The 19802-nt window shown below is 42.2% G+C and overlaps 1 protein-coding gene across 8 annotated transcripts in view; it reads left to right on the top strand.

The window, feature by feature from the left end:
- prdm16 (PR domain containing 16) overlaps positions 1–19802 on the top strand; it is a 115164-nt gene that overhangs the window by 79933 nt on the left and 15429 nt on the right. For 4 of the 8 annotated variants that reach the window (XM_068597778.1, XM_068597779.1, XM_068597777.1 and 1 more), the window contains exons 3-7: positions 9089–9229; positions 14938–15040; positions 18696–18897; positions 19039–19204; positions 19384–19537. In XM_068597778.1, coding sequence (XP_068453879.1) covers positions 9089–9229; positions 14938–15040; positions 18696–18897; positions 19039–19204; positions 19384–19537 — 766 coding nt within the window. The remainder of the gene's footprint in view (positions 1–9088; positions 9230–14937; positions 15041–18695; positions 18898–19038; positions 19205–19383; positions 19538–19802) is intronic. The other 4 variants (XM_068597784.1, XM_068597782.1, XM_068597783.1 and 1 more) reach the window with 1 other exon arrangement.

Genomic DNA, 19802 nt, shown 5'->3' with positions numbered 1-19802 from the left:
CTTTCAAACTTTGGTGCCTCCGACATGGAACCCATGAATGGCTTTCGTTTAGATTGCTCATTATTCTTATCGTTAAGGACTCTTTTTGAACTCATTGTTATGAAGTCATAGGGGCTGTACATGCATGTAGTAATTCAGTATGCACGTTGTGTTTGTAGGTTTATGTGTGTCTGTGTGTGTGGACTCTGGAGACCAGCCCAGCAGCACCATCAAACGTTCGTCCCTGTAGCCAATAAACAACCACTTTGCTCACTGTGCGTTGCTTCTAGCCAATAAACACATACTTTAGTAACGCTGCCTCCTTTTCAGTTAATATTCCATTTTTTTTACTCGCTTTGTTCTCTTCTCGAGCCTGTTAACAATTATTTTAAAATGTGATGAATGTTCTTCATGGATCGTATGATTTCTTTGACAGAGGCCAGAATGAGAAAATGTTTCCTCAGTTTGGCTCCTACTGAGTTCAGTGTGTGTGCTCCTGTTTGTCACACACATAAGTCTCGCTGTTAGCCTTCAGACTGCACAGACAGAGTGTGTGACCCTGATGTTCTGTTCATATATTTCCCCATTTACACTGCACCTGCTTCACTATAATGAGCCAATATATCTGCTCACTAATTGCCCTAAATACATATCATAAAGCCCGGCCTGTAAAAGGCTGTCCGACAGTAAAACAGACATAGCATGATGGTAACCTCTGTGCACACACACACACACACACACACACACACACACACACACACACACACACACACATACCAACACGTGTACACTTGTAACACATCACATGTACATTAAAAACACACATGTACACAGGCAAAAAGACATGCACATAATCACACACACTCAGTAGACTCTACACATATAAGATGGCATACACACGTACAGACACACTTCCACACAGTCATCCAGCCTTTTAACAAGGGGCTGTAAATAACACAAAGCCATTTCATTAACGAGGTCCAGCCTGAAAACCCACTGCCTCTCTTCTTTTAAAGTGTGCACACTTCCTGTTTAAAGTTACACTAACCTGGCAACCCAGCACATGGCAACCTGCTCATTCAGATGAGCTGCAGGGGTGTGGAGGTGGAAGGAGACAAGAGCGAAAAACATATGTAGCTACTGGCAATATGATAGAAAAGTAATTATGCTGGGTAAGTAAAAAAGAATAAATCAATAAGTGTATGTCTTTCAAATTTAATTAAGTCTATTTTGTTTTGCCCAAAATAACAAATCACAAATGCCTCAGAGAGCTTTACAATCTGAACACATACATCCTCTGTCCCAGGACACTCGCATCGAAAAAAAATCCCCCAAAACTACTTTAACAGGGAGAAAAATGGAAGAAACCTTAGAGAGAGCTACAGAGGAGGGATCCCTCTCCCAGAAGGGACAGAAGTATAATAGATGTCCTGTGAACAGAATTAATAACGTTACAGAGTTGCAAAACATTCAATGCAGACATAAATTAATCATATGAGTCCAGAGCAGAATAACAGAGGAAAAATGATGACTTCTAACAATAACAGCAGCAGTAGATTCACAATCCATGGAAAGAGTCTGGGAAAGAAGCACAGTTAGTAATGTGCAATAATGGGACATTAATAATACATACAGAAGGAGATAAAGCAGAGGAGAGAGGAGCTCAGTGTATCCTAAGATGTCTCAGTCTAGGCCTTTAGCAGCATCTCTAGGGGCTGAGCCAAGGCAAACCTGAGCCAGCCCAAACTATAAGCACTATCAAAGAGGAAAGTCTTAAGTCTACTTTTAAATAAACAGTCTGCCCCCCAGACTGAAACTGGAAGCTGGTTCCATCGGAGAGCAGCTTGATAACTGGATGCTCAGGCTCCCGTCCTACTTTCTGAGACTTTAGGAACATCCAGCAGCCCCACATTCAGTTACCACACCTCTCAAGTGAGATAATACATAAGCTCATTACACTATGATAGTGCCTCACTGAGTAGATCTTTGTCGGTGAGGAGAAGGATTTTAAATTAATTTTGTGATTTCACAGGGAGCCACTGCTAATATAGGAGTAATATGATCTATTTTCTTAGTTTTTGTTTTTGCATCAACTGGAGAGGTTTAAGAGACGTATTAGAGCAGCCTGATAATAAGTAATGGCAGTAATCTAGTCAGAGAGTCACACATGCATGAACACATTTTTCTGCACTGCTTTGAGACAGGACGTGTCTGATTTTGTTTGCAATATTTTAAAGGTTAAAGAAGGCAGTCCTTAAAATGTGTTTTATCTGGGAGCGACATGTATCCTGATCATGACAACTCAGAGATTAGTGACGGTGTGGAACTCGGTGACAAACTTGGGTGTGCATGCAGGATTCCCTTGTTTACATAGACAAACTGAGCTACTTTGAATAACTGTGGCACATGACCTGGTAGTAAAGACAGAATGATCATGTTTAACAAAGAGGTGCTCACTAAAAACCATCAGGTAAAACTTCTTTAATTCAACAATTCTCCAATTAAATCCTGATTATAAATCCCCATCTCTAGACTCACTTTCACACCTGCATGAGAACTGTTGTTCAAGTCTTACTGAAAAGGGGAAAGTCAGCAGGGTCAAACTCAAACAAAATGAGATTTGACTTTACAATGATTTCGTGAGTGAGGGAGATGGACACTGAAATTTTCACACGCTGTTTTTAAGTGTGGCACATGCACACTCACCACAAATGATAACTCTGTGACGGCGACTGCAGAGACGCTGATTTAAGAGAAGCAAGTTGGGTCATTAGTGAGCCAAGCCACATTCTGACACTCACAATGCAAGTAGACAGACACACACACACACACACACACACACACACTACAACCCAGATGGCTTTTACAAGGCCCCAGGCCCTCCCCGGCCTGCCTGCCTGGTTTTTAATTATGTCGATGGCTGCCCGGTCCAGATAAAATGGGTCACATTTAACACGCCTTCACTCACCTTCACACACACCACACATCCACTCACACACAGCAAACGCACACGCCAACACCTTGCATACATATTACGAGTGATACAACCAATGCTCACACACAGTACAGACACATATTTTTACAGTAGTAGTCACTTGTGACTTTGACAAAAGCAAACAGTAAATATGTGATGTTCAACACAAGGCTCTTGTCTCGATTAAAGGATGTGTGTGTGCGACGTGCGTGTGTGTGTGTGTGTGTGTGTGTGTGTGTGTGTGTGTGTGTGTGTGTGTGTGTGCGTGTGCGTGTGCGTGTGTGTGTGTATGTGTGTTTGTGTGTCTACATTAGACAGTTACTATTGGTATACTACTTTTGGTGTAAAAACAATTGACAGTACATGCATGAAAATATTAGGTATGAGGAGATGTTGTGTTGACACAAAGATAGAATGAGTTAGGATTGATAAATACTGCTGGATTGACAAATGTTAAAATCATATTTTATATCATTTTAATTTGATTTTAAATGAACTGAAATGAGCTTAAACCTTAACATGAAATGTATCAACTCTCCATTTTGCGTTTTTGAAAATTATGTTCAGAAATAATTTCAATGATTGGAATTATCACATATTAGAAAGGATAGAAAATGTTGTTTGTATAAAAAACAGACTAACGACTAAGAGGCAAGTTTGTTGACATTTTAATCAGTTTGTGATTGCAACTCTCCTCTTTCATCTTACTCTTCACAACCCCCTCCACACCCTCCATCGTCACCCAGAGTGGCCTGAAGTTAATAGAATATGACTAATCTCTTTCTCTCTATTTCTTTCCATCTTTTATTCTCTGTCTTTTTCCTTCCTGGTCTAAGAGAAGGTTTTTGACAGGACGCCTTGTGTGCATGTCCACCTCTCACCTCCACACACACACACTCGCACACAAACGTGGACAGACTCACACTCATTTAGACTGGTGAGTGATGTGGCAGGGTAGGGTCATCTCTGCAGGCCCCCATCCATCACACACAGGGCCGGCGCACACATACACATGCATGAGAATGTGCACAAACACATGGGAGGCTGTGAGGATCTGTAATCTTTCAGCCGCTTTATTAGTCCATCTGTGTGTGTGTGTGTGTGTGTGTGTGTGTGTGTGTGTGTGTGTGTGTGTGTGTGTGTGTGTGTGTGTGTGTGTGTGTGTGTGCGTGTGTGTGTGTGTGTGTGTGTGCGTGTTAAGGGACCTCCCAACTGGAAACAGACCCTTTCCCAGAAAGGATACACACTCTCACACACACTTCTTTATGTCTTGTTAGTCTTCCTGCACCTTAATTTGCAACACATCTAACAACCAGCTCCACAGCCCACTTCACAGCCACTCAATCTGTCACTGTCACTGCTCTGTTTCCATGACTGGCCCTCTCGTCGGAGTGAAACAAAGCGTGTGTTTGTGCGTGCATGTAAGTCTTACTGTGATTAGCATTGTTATATTGTGTTTTGTGCAGCTGCATGGAGAGATAGCGCTCCAGGCTACCCCCTAGCTGCTTCAAGGAGAAGTGCATGTAAAACCCTGGTCTTTCTCTACATTTTCACATATTCTTGAACGAGATAGATTAAAAACCAGAGCCATAATGAAAGGCAATCTGTCCCTATTCTTTGCTCTTTCTCTTTGGAACAACTTTTTGTCATTCGTCGGCCTCTTCCGCAGAACATCAGTGAGTGAACCATGGGAGAGTCAGCCTTCTCTTTACATCTTCACAGGGCTGCTTTCCTGTTTTCTACCGGGCGTATAAACCTGCAATGCAGAGAAATGTTTCAGCAAACGTCTCTTTTTCTCTGTGCTTTATGTAAATACACTTAAACAACTGACAACACGGGCGTCCTCGTTAGATTTTGACATCTTTGGATGGCCATTGTTGTGTCTCTGATGTGAATAAGGCAAAGCAATACCAACATCGCTGATCAATACTGACCACTGATTTATCAATCCAATGAAGCATTTACGCTGGTCTATTTTCAAACATGGAGGACGTATCTACAGGATATATAGACGTCGCTACAGTTCAAGAGTTTTGAAACTCACAGGCACATGTAAAAATACATGCGAACTTGGGCGTGTTCACACATTGAAACCCAGGGCAGTGCAACAAAGCGCTAAGATCACACTTCATAAAAATATTCCCGTAAAGACACACAATAACATATAAGTCTGCTTCTATCTCCGTCCCGCATCAAAATCACAATCACTCTGAGCTGCCTTTTCTATTTTCTGCCCTTCGTCAAACAAAAAATAATATGTGCCTTGTCACCGATGTCTCTCTGTACAAGCAACTTTCCTCTATTAATTCAGCCCTGCACGCCACACACATCCATCAGATATAACTGGTGGTGGAGAAGGCATGCCGAGACATCCATTAAAGGTTCCTAGCTGTCAAAGGTTCCCCTTTGTGTTGTGAGGAGCGATATAAGTGTTGTGCTCTTATCAGAGCTTCCTGTGGAGTTTGCTCTGCATCCTCTCCACTCAAAGCTGCTTCTCTTTCACTGAAGTCTCATTGTGTCTTCGTACGCCTGGTTCGTGTGTGTGTCTATGTGTGTGCGTGTGTGTGTGTGTCTGCTCTCATGCGAGTCATTTTTTTATGCTGTTTAATAAAATCATAGGTTTAAACGTGTTTTTTGGGTAGAGAATCTGTGCTATAGAAGTTAATGAAAGTATGAATAAATAATATGTGTGTCAGTTTTGTTCTCTTTCCTGGCCTAAAGTTTAATTTTCTTCAATCAGTAGCACTTTTATTTCCATCAGTTGTATCAGTTGATAATAACACTGAACTCTCTGGTGAGGTAAAACAAAAAGTGAACTCTCCTGAAATGTTAACACTAATCCCTCAGTACACAAAGAAACTGTGCGCTCACAACTACAGCAAGTTCAGTAGGTCACAAGAGAACCAGGACATGTGATGGATGTTACAGTGAGCAGTTTGTGCGTTCATTTAACTGTTGGCCTTCGTTGCTTCTTTCGAATAAGTTTGTCTAACTTTGGGCTTTGTTTAAACTGGTCTAAATGTATGACTGCCCGTGTTTATTGCTCAATCAAACTTATCAGAACAATTCTGCCGTATTCTGAGATTGCAGTCATTAATATGGTGACGTTTGTTATTGCTGATAGGAATGATAACCGGAAATACAAAATCGATCTAAAGTTTTAATTGTGGAGAGAAAGGAGGTAGTCAGATGCAGGGGATCATTGAATTAGCATTGTTATGCCCAAAAGAACAGAATGAGAATGAGTGCAGGTGGGAGACATTAGTTGTGAAAACATTGTTTTAAAAAATGTAAACAGCATTCTTGATATCTTTAATATCACAATTCCTGTTTCTACAAAAAACTTTAGGGGAAAATCTAAATTGCCCGTTTTGCTTTGTTTTGTTGAAACTCTTCCCTTTGCTTGTTGAGTTGTTGGTTTCCACCGGGGCCTCCTCCCCCGTGACGTAAGGAGGGGGGAAAATGAAAAAGAAAGGTAAATAAACAAACAATCAGCCGTGGGCTTGTTCTGGCTCTCCTTCTCTGTTGCACCTCATTTGAAGCCTTATAAATCAGGCTTCCACCCGGAGACAGGGTGTTAGGAGGCCTCCCAGACAACACACACACACACACACACACACACGCACACACACACACACACACACACACATGTTGCCATACCGAAACACACAAAACGCAGGTCTGCAGCTCATTAAGCCTCTGATCAGACCCTTGAGTGTGTGTGTGTGTGTGTGTGTGTGTGTGTGTGTGTGTGTGTGTGTGTGTGTGTGTGTGTCGGAGGAGGAGGGGATAACCAAAAAGCATGTGTGTGAATACTGCCCAATGCGTAGTAGGCATGGTAGTATTCAAACATGTGTGGGTCAGTCTGCAATGTCGCGCTTCCCCACCTCCATTCGCACACCCATCCCCCCTAAAAAAAAGAAATAATCTCACCTTGACTCCACCTGGATTTCAGTTTTCCCCCATGTGTTCATAAAACATGTACGATACCTGTCGCAGTTCCCCGGCAGTAACGTGACAAGTGCACTCTGACTCCTCGGCCCGCAGAAAAGATATTGGGTGGAGCAGTGGGTGTTCGGAGGGGGTATGTCTGGTTACTTTTCAGGGACTGTTTTCACACATAAAATAAAGACCTGGATTCAATCAAGCAGCTTGTTTAAGTTGTAAACTGGAAGCAGAAGAGGCAGCTGAAGAGTGAGGAATGGATAAGATTGCATTTTTATTCAGAAGCTCATTATCTCCTTATTTGCTTCTGAATATCAGTGGGAATGACAGAAAATACATAACAGGAACTGATTTGTACAAACGGTCTATTTTTTCACTCTCACAATCAGCAAATGCATTAGCATAAGCAGTAGCCACCGTTTTCTTTTTTTTAATTTCATGCCCTAACTGGCATTGTTATTTTTTTAAAACAGGCACATTTAGTGAGGAGGATAAAGTCACACCTTGGCTCAAAAGTAGAAACATTTCTGTAACCTCAACATGTTCACTGAACTATAAGCGCTGATGCATTTGCCTGAAACGGTTGCAGTATTTGTACAAACGAACACATGGCAGTTCTTCCACACCTCCAACCAGACCCTTTACATATTTACTCACCAAATTTGGCACCTGCACCCCCACCCACAAAAATACACCTTCTGCAAGCGCTCACCCAAACAACAAGAACATGACCATTCACACTTTACGAGCTGGGGGAAAAAAACACACGCACATGCCTTTTAGAAAAGCAGCCAGTTAGCGAGGTTCACGAACTTTGCACATCTAAAAACGTCAGAGGGCTTGTTGGTTCTTCTCCATCACACCTCAATTTCCTACAGCAGACATTTGACCGTGATTAGGAGCAGAGAGTCAAGCTAGAGGTCAGCTCTGAACTCGGGCCCGGGCTGATTGGGAGTTGTAATTAGAGGAGTTGCTCTGTCTCTGGCCAGCTCTCCCCTGAGGATTCACACAGGCTCAGTATCACATGCGGTGCTGCGACGAAATCGGAGCTTCACCCCCCCCGACTCGGTCGAGAGGGTGGGCCGAGGGGTTTCAGTCGAGCAGCCCCCAAATTCACAGAACCGCTGAAGTTTTCATCACACTCGCATACCAATACATGCACAAATGCACTGAAAGTAGCAAAGAGTAGAAAGCAACATTCAGTATTTTAAAAGGTATTCAGTCTCTTTGCAGCCAGCAATTGTTGCCTAATATCTGTTCCTTTGGAAAATGATCATTATCTCATTCTTATCATTCATCATTTACAATTGTGGGAATACTGAGGTTTTAAATGCAGAAAGCATTGTTACTCTTTCCTGGTTTCCCCCTCACTTTGTGCTCCACAATAAACCCTTCTTCTCTTCTCCTCCTCTTCCTCCTTCACCTCTACCTCCATCATTCTCTGTTGAAGCAGGAAAGCAGGAAGACTTTCTCTGGCACAATATGTGCCAGAGAAAGTCTTTAGACAATTGAAAGAAGCCACAGTTTATCCATTCCCTCCTCCTCGCTCATCCTTTCCCTCTTTCCTCCCCTTGCTGTTGGGCACTGACAAGGTTAGGTGGTCCTAACACCCACTGACATGTTGCCTCTGCATCTTATTGGCTGACAGACTCAAACTCCTGCCGCAGCTTTCTGAGGCCCTGGTTGAAAACACGAGGTGTCTTTGTTTCATTGCCGACGTAGCGTTGTCTTTTTGCTTTAATTGTTGCTAGGCCACCACTTAATTAGTGCTAATGTTAGCTTAATACAAATCATGAACTGTATGTTACCTAATAGTTGATAGTACAATTCAAATCCATGAACCCAACTGACTCAAAATCTCAATTATTACACTAATTTGCCTCCAGGCCTGCTGTTTTGTGTTCAGACCATTTGAACTACCGTCGGTAAAGTAGCCAGCAAAACTCACCAAAATGAGAAAAAATGCTTGCGGCGTAAAAATAGAAGTTTTACTCTGATTGTAAACAATTACAAAACAGTCACAGGAGGCTGCTAAAATTAGTTATGTCTTATCAGGGCCTTGAAAAATTGCATTTTTAACTGCCGATAACCTCCTCCGTCATTTATAGAAACACTCCAAGTGATTTGATAATTGACGATAGCCTGCTGTTTTGTCCCTGTAATAATATCTGACCCGTTGCTCTCTAACAGGTGGTGGATGAGATGGGCAACGTCAAGTTTGCGCTGGACACAGGCCCGGACGCCACCGGCAGCAGCTGGCTCAAATACGTCCGCTCTGCCCCGTCATTTGAGGAGCAGAATCTCGCCGCCTGTCACCTCACCGGAGACCAGGTGAGTGACATGACAGACATGCTCTGGTTGGATTTGTGGTCGAGATATGAGCACCATGTTGTCGGCAACAGGCAAATGGTGGGGGGGCGTGAGGGTCATTCTTTCCCAACTGCAGGGATTGACCACTGGGTTGATTTGTATGAATGAGTGTTTGCATGCTTATGTGAGTGTTTACAATTTGGTAGCAAGCTGGTAGCTGTTAATGACCAAGGAATGGAACTACTGTCTGTGGCTGGGCCGGTTGCCAGTGCTCTCTCTCTCTCTCTCTCTCTCTCTCTCTCTCTCTCTCTCTCTCTCTCTCTCTCTCTCTCTCTCTCTCTCTCTCTCCTTCCCTCCCTATGCCTAGGTAAGGTATGGCATACTTTTGGAAAGATGCCCAGCCAGTGCCCATAAAACCATAAAACCCCAACTGCTTAACTAGGCCCTAACCCCAACCCCATGCAATGTGTGTGCCACTACTTACTGCTGCAATATATTTGCATATTTTGGTTTTTATTCATCCTGCAGAAGGTGTTTTTTAACGTTTTGCTTTGCTTTCGCTCAGTTCAGTTCAGTTCGAACTATTACGATAACTAACATGTAAGGGGACGTACAAAGGAAATAAAATGGTCAATGAGAATGACTTGTCAGTTCAAAAGAAAGACAAAGAAACAAACCATGAAAACATGATGGAGGTACGACAGTAGCCAAATGCATCCATATGATTTGCCGTGTGTTTCCACATTCCTGTCACTCCACTCTTATTTGTTTCCTAATCCCTGCCTACATGGCTCTTTCCCCCTCCTGCCTCGGTCTCTAGCCGCCTGTTCCTCGCTGTCTTTGTCTCCTTTCTCTGTCCTCATGTCTTGATCTGCCACCTGTCACTCTGTCACACCGGAGGGACAGGCTAGTGTGTCCATTTAAGCTTCAGACATTAAGCCTGACCGATAGAGAGAAAGGGGGCTTGGACCAAGAGAGCGAGGGAACACACAGGGGCCTCCGAGATTGACAAGCACCAATTGGCTGGCAACACCAACCCGCCTAATCCTTTTAAGATTTTCACATCAGTGCCCCCTGCCACTGCCACACAATGTCAAAGAAAGAATCAGGGCACCGGCGAAAATTGTGGAGAATTATCAGACCCAGAGAGGCCGCGTGCATGATTGTTTTTTGATGTGTTTTGCAGTTATTTGTACTTAGCGAACAGCTTTGCTTTTGTTTGCCTGACCAGTTGCCTGGTGTAGTGGCTCACAGGTATGACCCTATCATTTATTTACTAGAACACACACACACACACACACACACACACACACACGTACACAGCCACTCAGTGCTAAAATGTATAATTTAACAGACTATTCAGTGATTTTTCTTTCTCTTTTTTATCATCATGCACAATGCATGAGTTTATGGAAATATGTGCACATGGGGCAAATTCAAATGTGGGAAGTAACCTTTTAAAAGAAAGTGGATAATTTATTTGTTTATTTGTTTGCCATTAATGATGTAAGATGAACAAATGTTTGCAGGATCATGCATAATTTAGATTATTTATGGTCATGCAGTAATTTTTTATTTTTGTATATTTTTGTTTCCATATACATCAGGTGCAATATGTGCTCTGGACACTTTCTTTAGAATTGATTTCTAATAAGAAGTGTGTGTGTGTGTGTGTGTGTGTGTGTGTGTGTGTGTGTGTGTGTGTGTGTGTGTGTGTGTGTGTTTCAAAAAATTGTAGTAGGCATTTACAGATGGCCCTAATATTTTCATTCATCAAACACACACACACACACACACACACGCACAAAACACACACACACACACACACACACACACACACACACATAACTGTCCTCACTTAGTCCTGCTTAGACCTTAAATCATTGCCAAACAAAACAAGTTAAATCAACAGTTTCTCCTTGTGTGTGTGTGTGTGTGTGTGTGTGTGTGTGTGTGTGTGTGTGTGTGTGTGTGTGTGTGTGTGTGTGTGTGTGTGTGTGTGTGTGTGTTCTTATATGAAGCACATTCTTTTATTTCTGTTAGTTTAATTTAGCATCTTTAAATGGTCTCACAACACAACAAACCTCCAGGTCATCATTGTAAGTGAGAATTGGTTCTCAACAGATTTTATCTTGCGAAATAAAGGTCAAATAAAAATAAAATAAATGAGCTGAATGAATGCGTCATGAGCTCAGGAAGAGTCTGTTTTTATACAGACTGACAATCAATTAGATCAGAGAAGAGGTAAGTTACACATTATCTTGAACTGAATGGCGCAAAAGACTCAATCCTCAAATGATGACACAAGCCACTTAATGTCATATTGTCCTTCAATATTGAGTAAGGCAATCAGGAATAAAATGCACTTTCAGAGAAGTAACACATAAGGTTGCTCTGCATTTTATATCGCATATGTGGGGTGGAGCATACTGACCAATGTCTGGCCTATGGGCTTTTAAATTGCCATCACAGTGTGCATCTCTGTGAGTGGGTGTCTACTCTTGTTAAATAGTTTCCAACAATCACCCAAAACTGGTGCATAAGTGAAGCTATTCAGTGGTTCGAAGGCCAAGTCACATATAGTGAAGGAAGCGGCTGAGAAAGCAGCCGTTGTGTGTGTGTGTGTGTGTGTGTGTGTGTGTGTGTGTGTGTGTGTGTGTGTGTGTATTGGGTGGTTAATGGGGGTTTGAAGAGAAGATGAACCTTGTCCACCTTCTTGTCAGTCCTTCATCTTTTGTGTTTTGGAGTGGAGGCCTTTCAACACTGTTTGTGTGAGTGTGTTTGCGTGTGTGTGTGTGTGTGTGTGTGTGTGTGTGTGTGTGTGTGTGTGTGTGTGTGTGTGTGTGTGTGTGTGTGTGTGTGTGTGTGTGTGTGTGTGTGTGTGTGTGCGTGTGTGTTTGAGGCCACAGTGGGGGATTATTGCGGGCCCTACGGCTGGCATTGATCGATGAGGCATCTGTCCCCTGAACACTGGACAGAGATCGGAAGAGGTCAAGACAGATCTGAGTGTGCAGGCCCTACTGTAGAATACACACAAACAAACAAACAAAGATTCATAAAATATCAAAAATGCGTGTTCAATGTTCTATGACATGTTGAATGTTTATTAGGAATGTAAAACAACTGTCCTAATTTATCCACTGTCTTATTAAAAAGAAAAATACATTGATATTTTTAGATTATATTTTTCCTATTATCCTGTCATAATGATGAGGAAGATATGTGATTAACGTCACAAATGTTATTTTAAACATATTTAGAATAAAAAATAGCAAAATATATTAGATAAAAATAGGTAAATTACTCAAATGGCATATTACGTTGTTGTTATAATTCAAGTGTTTTTCTTGCATGCACATTTTCGTGTCTCCTGTATTGAAGATTTTTTTGTTAGTTTTTTTAATTAATGAAGACATATAGATTAAGAAAATAAAAAAAATTATCTAAATAATGAATAGCTTTTAAAATAATTGTTTGATTGTGAATTAAAAAGAAAACGGACTTTTATTTTTCACAAAGTGTATTCAAAAATCACCACTAAACATCTCATTTTAAATTAGACCCATGACCACAATACAAACTTGACCTCGGAGTTGTGAAGTAGTGTTGAGCAGGTATATTTCGGTCGGACTGGAAATAAATGGAACGAAATAATGCTTCTGCGTTTTAATCAAACTTGCACGTTAATCAGAAGAAAAAAAAATGCCGACGAAGGTGATATATCTTGATGTGCTTATGTCCGCGTGCGTGTGTTCCCCCCGTGCGTTTGGGAGTGATAGATGGACCGATAGAGTGAGTGCAAGTCTGTCAGGTTTGCTTTATCCATTATTTACATCAATAACAGATTTATCAAGCGGCTAAAGCGACGGCTGCAGGATCGGAGATGCGGGGAGGGGTCTGCGCCGCAGATCCCTCAATCCTTTTGGCTGGAGATAAGACGAGGAGGAGTGGCCGACGGGCAACCGAGAGAGCACCGAGGGGCAACAGGGAATCACTAATGAGAGAGAGAGAGAGTGAGGCTCAGAAAGAGAGAGAGAGAGAGAGAGAGAGAGAGAGAGAGAGAGAGAGAGAGAGAGAGAGAGAGAGAGAGAGAGAGAGAGAGAGAGACTCATCATCATCATCATCAAAGACGCGCTCGCTGACTAGATTAGAGAGTAGCCCAGCAGAGGAGCGTCGGGCTTTCATCCAGCCACAGGCAGAGATCACCGACCGTCAGCCGCGCGCCTGGCCGCTCCGCGACCTCCTCTCACCGGCCCAGTCCGTCCCGGCGCCCCGCTCCCTCCTCCGGTAGACCGACTATGGGTTGCGTCGCCAACTCCACCGGGACCGAAGTGCTGCTGCAGCTGGAGGCGCTCCGCAGCGCCGCGCAACTTTCTCAACTCCTCCGTCTCTCGGAGAAAAGAAAGGTCAGACCGAACCAACGCCGAGAGGCGGCCACCGCGTGCAGTCTAGTTGTTGTAAATACTTAGCCTCTATTAATAATAATTACAATTATTAATATTATAAAAACGCGATATTTTTCAATGATTTTAGGCCTTTGCGCTTGCTCGTTTTAAGAGCGCTAAGTCTTGGAAGTTAGTTTCACCGGCCTCTCTCTCCGCGCGTGCGTGCGTCTGTGTGTGTGTGGTGGTCCGTGTGTGTGTGGTGTGTGTGTGTGTGTGTGTGTGTGTGTGTGTGTGTGTGTGTGTGTGTGTGTGTGTGTGTGTGTGTGCGCTGCCTTCCTTGTTGTGATGACAGCGTTCAGTTGGTGCAGAGCGCCCCCATGCGTTGAGAGATCACACCTTCTGTGTGCACCTTGAAGTGGTACTGTGGTTTATTGGCACGCATTAAAGCATATTAGACTATTTTTTTCGATTAGAAAATAATTCACGTTAATTATGATCCATTTCAATGATATTTCTTTAGGCTTGGCTATCTGTAAACGTAGTTTGGTGAACGGACTTTGAAGATGTGAGATAGATATTGATAAGGCCTCGGCTCTGAATTGACTTGAATATGGCGATTGTTGTTTTAATTGCACTGTTTTCCTTGTCTTTAAATCCAGCGAAAAAACTACAACATCAACTCATAATTCAGAACTAATTTCTGCCTGATCACACAAGTTAAATTACCTTGATTAATTTATATGTGTGCAGTTAAAGACCCGACATTTCGCGGTGTGGTGCAGATGTAAATGACAAATGCAACCGAGCAGCTGAGCTGTTTGTTTATTTTCGTTTGTTCACTGTTTAGACTCATTACAGCTGTATTTACATCGTCCGGATTTCTTCTGCATTTTATTTCTTTTTAACATATTTGAGTTATTCTTAGTGAAAGAACGTAACCATACTTTAGTTTTTTTTGGAGTTCTCTTTCGGAAGGAACATTTTATTTTATTGTTTTTTTATTCGTTTGGTTTATTTTAGCTTATTCACTTTGAGTCCAAGCTGAAGAAAACACACCTTTGCCTAGTATCATAAAATAACCCTGACGGCGAGACTTTTCATTAGTAGGCCGAAAAATAATTTGTAATTAAAAAGTAATGTGTTTCCATAGCTCTTCTGCATATTGGTTAATGCATCTTGTTTCTTAATAACTAAATTTGTTGGCTTATTAATTCCATGTTGACCTTAATTTTAAGCCTCTCTCTCTCTCTCTCTCTCTCTCTCTCTCTCTCTCTCTCTCTCTCTCTCTCTCTCTCTCTCTCTCTCTCTCTCTCTCTCTCTCTCTCTTTTTCTCTCTCTCCTCAGATGTATTATAAAGCTGTCCGGGACATTGAAGCAGGGGAGGAGCTCCTCGTGTATATGAAGGACGGCATTTTCCCCGAAGGATCCATGGCACCCAACCTGCAAGGTAAGATTAATGCGCGTCATTAGCGCGCGTTTTAAACAAACTCCAACCTGCATCCTGTGCTGCGTTCACGGCCAACACACTTCATAACCCCGCTAATGTGACGGGGGAAAAGCCACCATCTCTCTCACTCTCTGTCCAAGTTTTTTTTTTCCTCAAGAAATGTGAATTATTTGAATCATAAATGCTCAGGGTAAATCAAGCTGAAGCCGGTTTTGAACTTGTCGTTTAGAATTGGCCTGCCAATAATGAAGGCTACAAGTAAGAGTCTGGCCTGAATTGTGCCATTACGATGCTCCAATGTAATGGGCCTCGTTGCCTGTAATACTCTATTAGGGCGTCAATTGGCACTTGTCATATTCCATCTTTCGTGAGGAGAAATGTTCTGCTCACGGAAAGCCATGGATCAAGCAGAAATTATTAGGAAGTCATATCCTTAAGAGCACTTTATACGGAGCACTCAGGACCTTTGAACCGAGAGTTTGGAATTATATTTGTCACATTTCAGCCAAAGAATAATACTAATAATTATATCTTACTATTCACATAGGCATGCATCCGTTTTAGTGGCCATTAGGCCGACGTTGAATCAGACGCAAGTGCGGAGTTACTTGATGCTCCTGGGAATCGGCCCGCGATGAGAGAGAAGAAAAAAAAAAACGTTGATGAAACCCCTTTACGTTATTTTTAGTGGTACTTTCAATATTCCAGTTCAGAAATAACTACAACATATGTAAATCATCCTATTGTTAAATAATTGTAAATATACAGGATGATTGAAGCTGCCTAAAATAGAATGTGTTTTATTAAGCCAGTCCTTAAACCCATGTTTTCGACATGGACACTATTTTACAAATTACAAATGTTGAGGAAAAACAAATTCTTGTCTCCTGACACTGGTTGTTCGGTCAAAAAAAAAAAAAAAAAAATATTTAGTTTGGTATTCGCTTTCTTTTTTAACTTTAAAATCTGTGAGCTCTTGTGTGTTAAATGCTCCGCTACACCTTGCTGAGCACTGATGTCTGAATGTACAGTATGGGCCTATACTGGATCACATTTCAAAGTGCATCACACTTTTAGGTGCTCCCCCCCCACCCCTTTCCTCATTTACTGTAGGCTGCACATGTTTTAAGCATGCCTCTAGACGTCAGACTGAATCTATCCAATATGTTATCTGATAATCTGCTTTGGACAGCTCTTCTCTGTTGATCTGAGCTTTTCTTTCAGAGTTCACTTAAGCGTAAAAGGGGCCGTAGTTCCACTGAATTTCTAAAAACATCTTGGACTTATTGTGGTGAAACGCTGTTGTCAGGTAACATTGTTTTGTTATGTTTCCAGTCTGTCTGGAACCACGGATGAAAACGTACTTGTCATTGACGATAAAATGGTGAAGTGAGAACAAGATGTTCGTGAGACGTTCTGCAGTTCACTGGGTTTTTACCCTGCGTGATGCACAGTTTATACACCAATCTCCACGCCAAAGACACGAGAGGAAACAGAAGCTCAGAGCAAACTGGATTATTGAAAAGAAGCAGATTGGCATCTGGGGCAGAGTTGTCAATTATTTGTTCAATTGGTCTGTGTGTGTAGGCCTGTGCATGGGCAATACAGAGAGAGGGAGGCAGACAGAGTAAAGGGAGACACTACACCTGCCAGAATGTGTGTGTCAGAGCCAAAGTATTTGGTGTTATGTGTTGGTGTGCAAGAAGGATGAAGGCGGACGGGAGAAAAAAATGAAGTGTAACAGTTCGTCTACTGTTTGAGGATGTTTATTTGTGAGTGAGAAAGAGAGAAAAGCAGAAAGAGAGAAGGACAAAGAGAGACCCTCAAAGTTCAGCTCCTGAAAGGATGATGTCTGTTTTGTCTCCACGTATTTGTGTGTGTGTGTGTGTGTGTGTGTGTGTGTGTGTGTGTGTGGCCAGAGAGAGAGAGAGAGAGAGAGAGAGAGAGAGGTAGCATGGCTGATTGGAGCTTGGCAGTGCAGCCCTGCTCTCTGTGTCTGGCTTATCGGAGAAGGAATTTGAAGTAGAGGACTTGAGGAGTCCCCTGAGACCTCACCCATGCTCCCAGATTAGCTGTTAAACTGCACATAATTGTGCTTCCCTTCGTCTCCCAGAGAGCTATTAGTCTCCCCTTTGTACCCCCACCCCACCTCACCCACCCAGACCAGACTTACTGAAGAAACACAGGAACTGATCGAAGCGCGCAAGCACCTTTATTTACGAGTATCCTCATTGAGACACGTCAAATTTCACACCTGAGTTTTCGTTTTAAATTCAACAAAAAGTGTCTTTTCCAAAACATGTCCCACTCTCAAGGGCGACATACAAAAGTGTCTGAGGGCTGAGATGTTTGCGCTTCAGAGCAAATGCTCTCCATGAAATATGTGCACACTGATGTCAAAGTGAGTGCGTTAGTTGAGCATTTAAGCTCAGTGTAATGGCCCATTGACCAGAAGGTCATTTATCCTTCTCCCCAAGGTTAGACACATTGCTGTTGCCACGCTAATGCCCTTTTAATGTGGCCAAGAAGTTCCAGCTGGATAAACGGTCACATGGAGTAGAAAACAGGTGAGCCATGCACTGTAAGTCATTTTGGATAAACTCATTTAGTACAGCTTGAAATGATGGATTGGTGTGCGTGGCGTGTTGGGACACCTGGGGGGCCGACTCGGTCGTTGGCTGCTCGGGTCAGGGTAGAGAGGGACTGGCAGGTTGGCGCTGAAATCACCATGGGGTTGGCGCCACCGTGCCCCTGCTTACCTCCGTTCCTTGTGGCTCATTCTTTTTGGAAAACATTCATGTAAACACATGCACACGCACACACACGTACACACATTAATGCCTGTGCACAGAGACTCTCCGCTGGGCTTTCCCCTGATCTGTTGAACTTGGCATCTGACTCAGGAACTTGCTATTGAAAAAGCTGGCCCGAGTTTTATGGGTTTGACCTTGGTGGTGAGAAGTATTGTAAAGGTTATCTACATGGAAGGGGAAGACCAGCCCCTATTGTTTCCCTTGTGTGCTATTACACCTACAGTCTCAAGCAAACACTTTAACCAGCAATTAACTGTGTTAATGAGGGCTACATTTCACTGATAATTGATGTTCATTTTATGGGAATGTCAATTGCAGGATTGTTGCTTTTATCATTTGAATAGGAGTCTGTTTAGCTGTAAGTACCACACAGATAACATAATTCCTTTTTTAGTACTATCAACAGTTTTATGTACAGCTGCATAATTGATTCTGTATTTTCAGAAAGTTTAGACCTACAGGAGTCTATATGTCATTTATGTTCACTTATATGAAAACTCAGCACCAAAAACATACTTTTCGGCTGCTCCAAAAGATACAATCAGTTACTCCAAGTTATTTTTATTTTTTTACCACAATTAGGGCTTTTTCGTTACTGTTTTTTAGATGAATATTTGATAAATACAGTTATATTTAAGATATTTAATGGGATGATACAAAAGACTGATTTATTTCAAAGAATGGTAAAACTGTAAAATGCAGTTTTGACAACAGGATTCAATACGGAATGTAGTAGTTTATTTAAGGTAGATTTAGAGGAATTTAAGTGGGAATTATATCTTTCGGTAAGCTTAAGTATGTGATGGCTCAACATATATATGTGTGTATTTGTGTATGTGCAGACGAGCAGATGTACCGCTGTGAAGATTGTGATGAGCTGTTCTCCTCAACACTTGAGCTGCGGCGGCACCAGAAGTATTCATGCTCCAGTACCGGCTCCATCTTCGACACACTGAGAGAGGACTTCAAACAGGAACGTGAGGACAGCGACGAGCCTGTCCACGAATGTAAAGACTGTGAGAAGATTTTCCCAAATGAGTACAGGTACAGACACATGATAACAATTTCTACCACACTTCAGTATTTTAGATATACACATTGAACACATACAGTCCATTTATCCTATGGGTTGTGACTTGTAGGATGTATTGATTTCACTGATGGTCTTTTGCTCTCTTTATGAAGTCTGGGCCAACATATGATAGTCCATACAGAGGAGAGGGAGTACAAGTGTGACCAGTGCCCCAAAGCCTTCAACTGGAAGTCCAACCTCATCCGTCACCAGATGTCACATGATAGTGGCAAGCGTTTTGAGTGTGAAAACTGTGATAAGGTACAGCATACCCGGCACGTAAGTTGTACACTGAGCACACAGGCTTTATCTTCTGCTTCAGAAATTCTGCTGGTCTTGTTTTTTAGGCTTCATAATCGCACTGGACATATATTTAGTCATTCTAAAAGAACAACAATTTTGTTTCATTATTCATTTCAGCGTACATTATATTTTCATACTTTTATTTCAATTTTAAGGTGTTCACAGATCCCAGCAACCTTCAGCGTCACATCCGCTCCCAGCACGTGGGGGCACGTGCTCACACATGCCCGGAGTGTGGCAAAACTTTTGCCACCTCGTCAGGCCTCAAGCAGCATAAGCACATCCACAGCAGTGTCAAACCCTTTATCTGTAAGTGAAAACTTTCAAAGTTAATAAGTGCCTTATTCTCAACAGTCCATTTATTTTATGCCTATGTATTGTCCACCTCATCTACTTTTTTATCCTGTTTATGTTGTTTGTACCATGCATTAAGGTCCAGGGATCATATTTATATTGCTATTCATTTAATCATATAATGTAATTGTAAATAATGCATTTGACTTGTTTACATATACTCTTTTTCGCAGCAAAAGCCTTGACATATAGGTTCTATTAGTTTGGGCTACCATTACAA

This window comes from Clinocottus analis, unplaced genomic scaffold (genome assembly GCF_023055335.1).
Source record: "Clinocottus analis isolate CAN_PGR_092001 unplaced genomic scaffold, fCliAna1.0.p SCAF_4, whole genome shotgun sequence".
Lineage (NCBI taxonomy): Eukaryota > Metazoa > Chordata > Actinopteri > Perciformes > Cottidae > Clinocottus > Clinocottus analis.
Note: the sequence above shows the minus strand (reverse complement) of the source record. Positions and strands in the feature narration are given on the sequence as shown.